Raw genomic sequence first — 12,494 nt, forward strand, 5'->3', positions numbered from 1 at the left:
GATCTAGATGTCAGCTAGCTGATATATACAGGGTTGGATCTAGATGTCAGCTAGCTGATATATACAGGGTTGGATCTAGATGTCAGCTAGCTGATATATACAGGGTTGGATCTAGATGTCAGCTAGCTGATATATACAGGGTTGGATCTAGATGTCAGCTAGCTGATATATACAGGGTTGGATCTAGATGTCAGCTAGCTGATATATACAGGGTTGGATCTAGATGTCAGCTAGCTGATATATACAGGGTTGGATCTAGATGTCAGCTAGCTGATATATACAGGGTTGGATCTAGATGTCAGCTAGCTGATATATACAGGGTTGGATCTAGATGTCAGCTAGCTGATATATACAGGGTTGGATCTAGATGTCAGCTAGCTGATATATACAGGGTTGGATCTAGATGTCAGCTAGCTGATATATACAGGGTTGGATCTAGATGTCAGCTAGCTGATATATACAGGGTTGGATCTAGATGTCAGCTAGCTGATATATACAGGGTTGGATCTAGATGTCAGCTAGCTGATATATACAGGGTTGGATCTAGATGTCAGCTAGCTGATATATACAGGGTTGGATCAGGGGTTGGATCTAGATGTCAGCTAGCTGATATATACAGGGTTGGATCTAGATGTCAGCTAGCTGATATACAGGGTTGGATCTAGATGTCAGCTAGCTGATATATACAGGGTTGGATCTAGATGTCAGCTAGCTGATATATACAGGGTTGGATCTAGATGTCAGCTAGCTGATATATACAGGTTGGAAGGGTTGGATCTAGATGTCAGCTAGCTGATATATACAGGGTTGGATCTAGATGTCAGCTAGCTGATATATACAGGGTTGGATCTAGATGTCAGCTAGCTGATATATACAGGGTTGGATCTAGATGTCAGCTAGCTGATATATACAGGGTTGGATCTAGATGTCAGCTAGCTGATATATACAGGGTTGGATCTAGATGTCAGCTAGCTGATATATACAGGGTTGGATCTAGATGTCAGCTAGCTGATATATACAGGGTTGGATCTAGATGTCAGCTAGCTGATATATACAGGGTTGGATCTAGATGTCAGCTAGCTGATATATACAGGGTTGGATCTAGATGTCAGCTAGCTGATATATACAGGGTTGGATCTAGATGTCAGCTAGCTGATATATACAGGGTTGGATCTAGATGTCAGCTAGCTGATATATACAGGGTGGATCAGGGTTGGATCTAGATGTCAGCTAGCTGATATATACAGGGTTGGATCTAGATGTCAGCTAGCTGATATATACAGGGTTGGATCTAGATGTCAGCTAGCTGATATATACAGGGTTGGATCTAGATGTCAGCTAGCTGATATATACAGGGTTGGATCTAGATGTCAGCTAGCTGATATATACAGGGTTGGATCAGGGTTGGATCTAGATGTCAGCTAGCTGATATATACAGGGTTGGATCTAGATGTCAGCTAGCTGATATATACAGGAGGTTGGATCTAGATGTCAGCTAGCTGATATATACAGGGTTGGATCTAGATGTTAGCTAGCTGATATATACAGGGTTGGATCTAGATGTCAGCTAGCTGTATATACAGGGTTGGATCTAGATGTCAGCTAGCTGATATATACAGGGTTGGATCTAGATGTCAGCTAGCTGATATATACAGGGTTGGATCTAGATGTCAGCTAGCTGATATATACAGGGTTGGATCTAGATGTCAGCTAGCTGATATATACAGGGTTGGATCTAGATGTCAGCTAGCTGATATATACAGGGTTGGATCTAGATGTCAGCTAGCTGATATATACAGGGTTGGATCTAGATGTCAGCTAGCTGATATATACAGGGTTGGATCTAGATGTCAGCTAGCTGATATATACAGGGTTGGATCTAGATGTCAGCTAGCTGATATATACAGGGTTGGATCTAGATGTCAGCTAGCTGATATATACAGGGTTGGATCTAGATGTCAGCTAGCTGATATATACAGGGTTGGATCTAGATGTCAGCTAGCTGATATATACAGGGTTGGATCTAGATGTCAGCTAGCTGATATATACAGGGTTGGATCTAGATGTTAGCTAGCTGATATATACAGGGTTGGATCTAGATGTTAGCTAGCTGATATATACAGGGTTGGATCTAGATGTTAGCTAGCTGATATATACAGGGTTGGATCTAGATGTCAGCTAGCTGATATATACAGGGTTGGATCTAGATGTTAGCTAGCTGATATATACAGGGTTGGATCTAGATGTCAGCTAGCTGATATATACAGGGTTGGATCTAGATGTCAGCTAGCTGATATATACAGGGTTGGATCTAGATGTCAGCTAGCTGATATATACAGGGTTGGATCTAGATGTCAGCTAGCTGATATATACAGGGTTGGATCTAGATGTCAGCTAGCTGATATATACAGGGTTGGATCTAGATGTCAGCTAGCTGATATATACAGGGTTGGATCTAGATGTCAGCTAGCTGATATATACAGGGTTGGATCTAGATGTCAGCTAGCTGATATATACAGGGTTGGATCTAGATGTCAGCTAGCTGATATATACAGGGTTGGATCTAGATGTCAGCTAGCTGATATATACAGGGTTGGATCTAGATGTCAGCTAGCTGATATATACAGGGTTGGATCTAGATGTCAGCTAGCTGATATATACAGGGTTGGATCTAGATGTCAGCTAGCTGATATATACAGGGTTGGATCTAGATGTCAGCTAGCTGATATATACAGGGTTGGATCTAGATGTCAGCTAGCTGATATATACAGGGTTGGATCTAGATGTCAGCTAGCTGATATATACAGGGTTGGATCTAGATGTTAGCTAGCTGATATATACAGGGTTGGATCAGGGTTGGATCTAGATGTCAGCTAGCTGATATATACAGGGTTGGATCTAGATGTTAGCTAGCTGATATATACAGGGTTGGATCAGGGTTGGATCTAGATGTCAGCTAGCTGATATATACAGGGTTGGATCTAGATGTCAGCTAGCTGATATATACAGGGTTGGATCTAGATGTCAGCTAGCTGATATATACAGGGTTGGATCTAGATGTCAGCTAGCTGATATATACAGGGTTGGATCTAGATGTCAGCTAGCTGATATATACAGGGTTGGATCTAGATGTCAGCTAGCTGATATATACAGGGTTGGATCTAGATGTCAGCTAGCTGATATATACAGGGTTGGATCTAGATGTCAGCTAGCTGATATATACAGGGTTGGATCTAGATGTCAGCTAGCTGATATATACAGGGTTGGATCTAGATGTCAGCTAGCTGATATATACAGGGTTGGATCTAGATGTCAGCTAGCTGATATATACAGGGTTGGATCTAGATGTCAGCTAGCTGATATATACAGGGTTGGATCTAGATGTCAGCTAGCTGATATATACAGGGGTTGGATCTAGATGTCAGCTAGCTGATATATACAGGGTTGGATCTAGATGTCAGCTAGCTGATATATACAGGGTTGGATCTAGATGTCAGCTAGCTGATATATACAGGGTTGGATCTAGATGTCAGCTAGCTGATATATACAGGGTTGGATCTAGATGTCAGCTAGCTGATATATACAGGGTTGGATCTAGATGTCAGCTAGCTGATATATACAGGGTTGGATCTAGATGTCAGCTAGCTGATATATACAGGGTTGGATCTAGATGTCAGCTAGCTGATATATACAGGGTTTGATCTAGATGTCAGCTAGCTGATATATACAGGGTTGGATCTAGATGTCAGCTAGCTGATATATACAGGGTTGGATCTAGATGTCAGCTAGCTGATATATACAGGGTTGGATCAGGGTTGGATCTAGATGTCAGCTAGCTGATATATACAGGGTTGGATCTAGATGTTAGCTAGCTGATATATACAGGGTTGGATCTAGATGTCAGCTAGCTGATATATACAGGGTTGGATCAGGGTTGGATCTAGATGTCAGCTAGCTGATATATACAGGGTTGGATCTAGATGTCAGCTAGCTGATATATACAGGGTTGGATCTAGATGTTAGCTAGCTGATATATACAGGGTTGGATCTAGATGTCAGCTAGCTGATATATACAGGGTTGGATCTAGATGTTAGCTAGCTGATATATACAGGGTTGGATCTAGATGTTAGCTAGCTGATATATACAGGGTTGGATCTAGATGTCAGCTAGCTGATATATACAGGGTTGGATCTAGATGTCAGCTAGCTGATATATACAGGGTTGGATCTAGATGTTAGCTAGCTGATATATACAGGGTTGGATCTAGATGTCAGCTAGCTGATATATACAGGGTTGGATCTAGATGTCAGCTAGCTGATATATACAGGGTTGGATCTAGATGTCAGCTAGCTGATATATACAGGGTTGGATCTAGATGTCAGCTAGCTGATATATACAGGGTTGGATCTAGATGTTAGCTAGCTGATATATACAGGGTTGGATCAGGGTTGGATCTAGATGTCAGCTGGCTGATATATACAGGGTTGGATCTAGATGTTAGCTAGCTGATATATACAGGGTTGGATCAGGGTTGGATCTAGATGTCAGCTAGCTGATATATACAGGGTTGGATCTAGATGTCAGCTAGCTGATATATACAGGGTTGGATCTAGATGTCAGCTAGCTGATATATACAGGGTTGGATCTAGATGTCAGCTAGCTGATATATACAGGGTTGGATCTAGATGTCAGCTAGCTGATATATACAGGGTTGGATCTAGATGTCAGCTAGCTGATATATACAGGGTTGGATCTAGATGTCAGCTAGCTGATATATACAGGGTTGGATCTAGATGTCAGCTAGCTGATATATACAGGGTTGGATCTAGATGTTAGCTAGCTGATATATACAGGGTTGGATCTAGATGTCAGCTAGCTGATATATACAGGGTTGGATCTAGATGTCAGCTAGCTGATATATACAGGGTTGGATCTAGATGTCAGCTAGCTGATATATACAGGGTTGGATCTAGATGTCAGCTAGCTGATATATACAGGGTTGGATCTAGATGTCAGCTAGCTGATATATACAGGGTTGGATCTAGATGTCAGCTAGCTGATATATACAGGGTTGGATCTAGATGTCAGCTAGCTGATATATACAGGGTTGGATCTAGATGTTAGCTAGCTGATATATACAGGGTTGGATCTAGATGTCAGCTAGCTGATATATACAGGGTTGGATCTAGATGTCAGCTAGCTGATATATACAGGGTTGGATCTAGATGTCAGCTAGCTGATATATACAGGGTTGGATCTAGATGTCAGCTAGCTGATATATACAGGGTTGGATCTAGATGTCAGCTGGCTGATATATACAGGGTTGGATCTAGATGTCAGCTAGCTGATATATACAGGGTTGGATCTAGATGTCAGCTAGCTGATATATACAGGGTTGGATCTAGATGTCAGCTAGCTGATATATACAGGGTTGGATCTAGATGTCAGCTAGCTGATATATACAGGGTTGGATCAGGGTTGGATCTAGATGTCAGCTAGCTGATATATACAGGGTTGGATCTAGATGTTAGCTAGCTGATATATACAGGGTTGGATCTAGATGTCAGCTAGCTGATATATACAGGGTTGGATCAGGGTTGGATCTAGATGTCAGCTAGCTGATATATACAGGGTTGGATCTAGATGTCAGCTAGCTGATATATACAGGGTTGGATCTAGATGTTAGCTAGCTGATATATACAGGGTTGGATCTAGATGTCAGCTAGCTGATATATACAGGGTTGGATCTAGATGTTAGCTAGCTGATATATACAGGGTTGGATCTAGATGTCAGCTAGCTGATATATACAGGGTTGGATCTAGATGTTAGCTAGCTGATATATACAGGGTTGGATCTAGATGTCAGCTAGCTGATATATACAGGGTTAGATCTAGATGTCAGCTAGCTGATATATACAGGGTTGGATCTAGATGTCAGCTAGCTGATATATACAGGGTTGGATCTAGATGTCAGCTAGCTGATATATACAGGGTTGGATCTAGATGTCAGCTAGCTGATATATACAGGGTTGGATCTAGATGTTAGCTAGCTGATATATACAGGGTTGGATCTAGATGTTAGCTAGCTGATATATACAGGGTTGGATCTAGATGTTAGCTAGCTGATATATACAGGGTTGGATCTAGATGTCAGCTAGCTGATATATACAGGGTTGGATCTAGATGTCAGCTAGCTGATATATACAGGGTTGGATCTAGATGTCAGCTAGCTGATATATACAGGGTTATATCAGGGTTGTATATAGATTGATGTCAGCTAGCTGATATTCACTACATGACCAAAAGTATGTGGACACCTGCTCATCGAACATCTCATTCCAAAATCATGGGCATTAATATGGAGTTGGTCCCCCCTTTGCTGCTATAACAGCCTCCACTCTTCTGGGAAGGCTTTCCACTAGATGTTGGAACATTGCTGCGGGGACTTGCTTCCATTCAGCCACAAGAGCATTAGTGAGGTCGGGCACTGATGTTGGGCGATTAGGCCTGGCTCGCAGTCGGCATCCAATTGAACCCAAAGGTGTTCGATGGGGTTGAGGTCAGGGCTCTGTGCAGGCCAGTCAAGTTCTTCCACCCCGATCTCGACAAACCATTTCTGTATGGACCTGGCTTTGTGCACGGGGGGGCATTGTCATGCTGAAAGAGGAAAGGGCCTTCCCCAAACTGTTGCCACAAAGTTGGAAACATGGAATTGTCTAGAATGTCATTGTATGCTGTAGCTTTAAGATTTCTGTATTTCATTGTCAATAATTTTGGAAAATTTCGAAAAACATGTTTTCACTTTGCCGTTATGGGGTGTTGTCCATTTTGAATTCTGGCTGTAACACAACAAAATGTGGAATAAGTCCTGGGGTGTGAATATTTTCTAAAGGCGCTGTATTTGACGTAGTAAGCAATTTTTGGGGGAAAACATTTTTGGCGCTACTTTCAGAACTACTGGCTAAAAAGTATACAAAAGTACGATAGAATCCCTTTTAAATGGATTTCAGATCTGCTATCTTGGCCTGTCGGGTCCCCCACATAGGGCTGTAGAGCTGCCACAGAAACACATGCTGGAGCATCTGATGCTTAGTTCCTCTCTCTCTCTCTCTCTCTCTCTCTCTCTGTGTCTCTGTCTCTGTCTGTCTCTGACTCTCTCTCAGATGAGACAGAGCTGAAGGACTGTCTGACGGTGCTGATAGAGGACCAACAGAAGCTATCGGCCCAGATGGCTAAGAGCACGCTGTCTGCCATGCGTCTGCGCCAGCGCCTGGTCATCCTAGAGAGATACCTTATATCGCTGAGCCACAGCATGATGGAAGAGAAGTACAAGGTCCGCTGGAAGATCCCCCCCAGCCCCCCTCTACCCATCGTAGACAACAAGAGGTACAGGAAGCATCTAATTTCACTGTAAACTGAAACGCTGATCCACTAGTGCAAGTGATAGTACAGGAAGCGGCAGCCAAGGTTCTCTCATCTCACTGTTAGCTACACTGACTGGGACACACTAGTGCAAGTGATTCATCTGAAACATTCCCCCTTAGACGATCAGCTGGATCTGAGTCATGTGTCATCTTGATTGAGTGGAGTTAAAGGTGTGTCTCTCTCTCTAGCGCCCGGCCAGCCAGTAAGGGTGTGGAGGGTCTGGCCAGAGTCGGCTCCAGAGCAGCGCTCTCCTTTGCCTTTGCCTTTCTACGACGAGCCTGGAGGTCTGGTAAGCATCCTCTCTAGACATAGCCCTTCACTTAGTCTTTATGAAGCATCCTCTCTAGACATAACCCTTCACTTAGTCTTTATGAAGCATCCTCTCTAGACATAGCCCTTCACTTAGTCTTTATGAAGCATCCTCTCTAGACATAACCCTTCACTTAGTCTTTATGAAGCATTTGTATGTATATTTATTATGGATCCCCCCAAGGCAGCAGCTTCTCTGCCTAACAGATGCATAACAGATTTCACAACATATTAAGTTTGTTCCCTCTCTACTCTCCTAACACATATCTACAACACAACATCCATGTGTACTTGTGTGTATAGTGGGTATGTTATGTGTCTATGTTTGTGTTGCTTCCCAGTCCCCGCTGTTCCATCGTCTAGACATAACCCTTCACTTAGTCTTTATGAACATGGTCCAGAGTATCAGACCCTCCGCTGTCCCCCTCTACCCTCCCCAGTCCCCCTCTACCCTCCGCTGTCCCCCTCTACCCTCCGCTGTCCCCCCTCTACCCTCCCCAGTCCCCTCTACCTCCCCCAGTCCCCCTCTACCCTCCGCTGTCCCCTCTACCCTCCGCTGTCCCCCCTACCCTCCCCAGTCCCCTCTACCCTCCCCAGTCCCCTCTACCCTCCCCCAGTCCCCCTCTACCCTCCCCTGTCCCCCTCTACCCTCCCCAGTCCCCCTCTACCCTCCCCAGTCCCCTCTACCCTCCCCAGTCCCCCTCTACCCTCCCCTGTCCCCTCTACCCTCCGCTGTCCCCCCTCTACCCTCCGCTGTCCCCTCTCACCCTCCCCAGTCCCCTCTACCTCCCCAGTCCCCCCTACCCTCCCCAGTCCCCCTCTACCCTCCCCCAGTCCCCCTCTACTCTCCCCAGTCCCCCTCTACCCTCCCCTGTCCCCTCCCCAGTCCCCCTCTACCCTCCCCAGTCCCCCTCTACCCTCCCCAGTCCCCCTCTACCCTCCCCAGTCCCCCCTCTACCCTCCCCCAGTCCCCCCTACCCTCCCCAGTCCCCCTCTATCCTCCCCTGTCCCTCCCCAGTCCCCCTACCCTCCCCAGTCCCCCTCTACCCTCCCCAGTCCCCCCTACCCTCCCCAGTCCCCCTCTACCCTCCCCAGTCCCCCTCTACCCTCCCCAGTCCCCCTCTACCCTCCCCAGTCCCCTCTACCTCCCCAGTCCCCCTCTACCCTCCCCCAGTCCCCCCTACCCTCCCCAGTCCCCCTCTATCCTCCCCTGTCCCCTCCCCAGTCCCCCTCTACCCTCCCCAGTCCCCCTCTACCCTCCCCAGTCCCCCCTCTACCCTCCCCAGTCCCCTCTACCCTCCCCAGTCCCCTCTACCCTCCCCAGTCCCCCTCTACCCTCCCCAGTCCCCCTACCCTCCCCAGTCCCCCTCTACTCTCCCCAGTCCCCCTCTACCCTCCCCTGTCCCCTCCCCAGTTCCCCCTACCCTCCCCAGTCCCCCTCTACCCTCCCCAGTCCCCCTCTACCCTCCCCTGTCCCCCTGTCCCCTCCCCAGTCCCCCCTACCCTCCCCAGTCCCCTCTACCCTCCCCAGTCCCCCTCTACCCTCCCCAGTCCCCTCTACCCTCCCCAGTCCCCCTCTACCCTCCCCAGTCCCCTCTACCCTCCCCTGTCCCCCTCTACCCTCCCTGTCCCCCTCTACCCTCCGCTGTCCCCCTCTACCCTCCGCTGTCCCCCTCTACCCTCCCCAGTCCCCCTCTACCCTCCCCAGTCCCCCTCTACCCTCCCCCAGTCCCCCTCTACCCTCCCCAGTCCCCCTCCACCCTCCCCAGTCCCCCTCTACCCTCCCCAGTCCCCCTCTACCCTCCCCAGTCCCCCTCTACCCTCCCCAGTCCCCCTCTACCCTCCCCAGTCCCCCTCTACCCTCCCCTGTCCCCTCCCCAGTCCCCCTACCCTCCCCAGTCCCCCTCTACCCTCCCCAGTCCCCCTCTACCCTCCCCAGTCCCCCTCTACCCTCCCCAGTCCCCCTCTACTCTCCCCAGTCCCCTCTACCCTCCCCTGTCCCCTCCCCAGTCCCCTCTACCCTCCCCAGTCCCCTCTACCCTCCCCAGTCCCCTCTACCCTCCCCAGTCCCCCTCTACCCTCCCCTGTCCCCCTCTACCCTCCCTGTCCCCCTCTACCCTCCGCTGTCCCCCTCTACCCTCCGCTGTCCCCCCTCTACCCTCCCCAGTCCCCCTCTACCCTCCCCAGTCCCCCTCTACCCTCCCCAGTCCCCTCTACCCTCCCCAGTCCCCCTCTACCCTCCCCAGTCCCCCTCTACCTCCCCAGTCCCCCTCTACCCTCCCCCAGTCCCCCTCTACTCTCCCCCAGTCCCCCTCTACCCCCCCTGTCCCTCCCCAGTCCCCCCTACCCTCCCCAGTCCCCCTCTACCCTCCCCAGTCCCCCTCTACCCTCCCCAGTCCCCCTCTACCCTCCCCAGTCCCCCTCTACTCTCCCCAGTCCCCCTCTACCCTCCCCTGTCCCCTCCCCAGTCCCCTCTACCCTCCCCAGTCCCCCTCTACCCTCCCCCAGTCCCCCTACCCTCCCCAGTCCCCCTCTACCCTCCCCCTGTCCCCCTCCCCAGTCCCCCTCTACCCTCCCCAGTCCCCCCTACCCTCCCCAGTCCCCCTCTACCCTCCCCAGTCCCCCTCTACCCTCCCCAGTCCCCTCTACCCTCCCCAGTCCCCCTCTACCTCCCCTGTCCCCCTCTACCCTCCGGCTGTCCCCTCTACCCTCCGCTGTCCCCCTCTACCCTCCCCAGTCCCCTCTACCTCCCCAGTCCCCTCTACCCTCCCCCAGTCCCCCTCTACCTCCCCAGTCCCCCTCTACCTCCCCAGTCCCCCTCTACCCTCCCCAGTCCCCTCTACCCTCCCCAGTCCCCCCTACCCTCCCCAGTCCCCTCTCTACCCTCCCCAGTCCCCTCTACCCTCCCCTGTCCCCCCTCTACCCTCCGCTGTCCCCCTCTACCTCCGCTGTCCCCCTCTACCCTCCCCCAGTCCCCCCCTACCCTCCCCAGTCCCCCTCTACCCTCCCCAGTCCCCCTCTACCCTCCCCAGTCCCCCCTACCCTCCCCAGTCCCCCTCTATCCTCCCCTGTCCCCTCCCCCAGTCCCCCCCTACCTCCCCCAGTCCCCCCTACCCTCCCCCAGTCCCCCTCTACCCTCCCCAGTCCCCCTACCCTCCCCAGTCCCCCTCTACCCTCCCCAGTCCCCCTCTACCCTCCCCAGTCCCCCTCTACCCTCCCCTGTCCCCCTACCCTCCGCTGTCCCCCTACCCTCCGCTGTCCCCCTCTACCCTCCCCAGTCCCCCTCTACCCTCCCCAGTCCCCCTCTACCCTCCCCAGTCCCCCTCTACCCTCCCCAGTCCCCCTCTACCCTCCCCAGTCCCCCCTCTACCCTCCCCCAGTCCCCCCTCTACCCTCCCCTGTCCCCTCTACCCTCCCCAGTCCCCCTCTACCCTCCCCAGTCCCCCTCTACTCTCCCCTGTCCCCTCTACCCTCCCCAGTCCCCTCTACCCTCCCCCAGTCCCCCCTACCCTCCCCAGTCCCCCCTACCCTCCCCTGTCCCCCCTCTACCCTCCCCAGTCCCCCTCTACCCTCCCCAGTCCCCCCTACCCTCCCCAGTCCCCCTACCCTCCCCAGTCCCCCCTACCCTCCCCTGTCCCCCCTACCCTCCCCAGTCCCCCTCTACCCTCCCCCTGTCCCCCTCTACCCTCCCCAGTCCCCCTCTACCCTCCCTGTCCCCCTCTACCCTCCCTGTCCCCCTCTACCCTCCCCTGTCCCCCTCCACCCTCCCCTGTCCCCCTCTACCCTCCCCTGTCCCCCTCTACCCTCCCCTGTCCCCCTCTACCCTCCCCAGTCCCCTTCTACCCTCCCCAGTCCCCCTCTACCCTCCCCAGTCCCCCTCTACCCTCCCCTGTCCCCCTCTACCCTCCCCTGTCCCCCTCTACTCTCCCTGTCCCCTCTACCCTCCCCTGTCCCCCTCTACCCTCCCCAGTCCCCTTCTACCCTCCCCAGTCCCCCTCTACCCTCCCCAGTCCCCTTCTACCCTCCCCAGTCCCCTCTACCCTCCCCCAGTCCCCCTCTACCCTCCCCAGTCCCCCTCTACCCTCCCCTGTCCCCCTCTACCCTCCCCAGTCCCCTTCTACCCTCCCCAGTCCCCTCTACCCTCCCCCTGTCCCCTCTACCCTCCCCAGTCCCCCTCTACCCTCCCCAGTCCCCCTCTACCCTCCCCCAGTCCCCCTCTACCCTCCCCAGTCCCCCTCTACCCTCCCCAGTCCCCCTCTACCCTCCCCTGTCCCCTCTACCCTCCCCAGTCCCCCTCTACCCTCCCCTGTCCCCCTCTACCCTCCCCTGTCCCCCTCTACCCTCCCCTGTCCCCCTCTACCCTCCCCTGTCCCCCTCTACCCTCCCCTGTCCCCCTCTACCCTCCCCTGTCCCCTCTACCCTCCCCAGTCCCTTCTACCCTCCCCAGTCCCCCCTCTACCCTCCCCAGTCCCCCTCTACCCTCCCCTGTCCCCCTCTACCCTCCCCCTGTCCCCCTCTACTCTCCCCTGTCCCCCTCTACCCTCCCCCAGTCCCCCTCTACCCTCCCCAGTCCCCCTCTACCCTCCCTGTCCCCCTCTACCCTCCCCAGTCCCCCTCTACCTCCCCAGTCCCCCTCTACCTTCCCCAGTCCCCTTCTACCCTCCCCAGTCCCCTCTACCCTCCCCTGTCCCCCTCTACTCTCCCCAGTATATATATATATACAGTTACATATTGCGCTATTATTCTGAACGATATTGTC

General features: G+C 52.0%; 1 protein-coding gene across 1 annotated transcript in view; it reads left to right on the plus strand.

Annotated features, from left to right (window-relative positions):
- LOC123481508 (E3 ubiquitin-protein ligase HERC2-like) overlaps positions 1 to 12,494 on the plus strand; it is a 63,173-nt gene that overhangs the window by 19,943 nt on the left and 30,736 nt on the right. Inside the window, exons 5-6 of the mRNA XM_045205832.1 lie at positions 7,165 to 7,387; positions 7,615 to 7,715. Coding sequence (XP_045061767.1) covers positions 7,165 to 7,387; positions 7,615 to 7,715 — 324 coding nt within the window. The remainder of the gene's footprint in view (positions 1 to 7,164; positions 7,388 to 7,614; positions 7,716 to 12,494) is intronic.

The sequence above is a fragment of the Coregonus clupeaformis genome, chromosome 20 (assembly GCF_020615455.1).
Source record: "Coregonus clupeaformis isolate EN_2021a chromosome 20, ASM2061545v1, whole genome shotgun sequence".
In the NCBI taxonomy this organism is placed as follows: domain Eukaryota; kingdom Metazoa; phylum Chordata; class Actinopteri; order Salmoniformes; family Salmonidae; genus Coregonus; species Coregonus clupeaformis.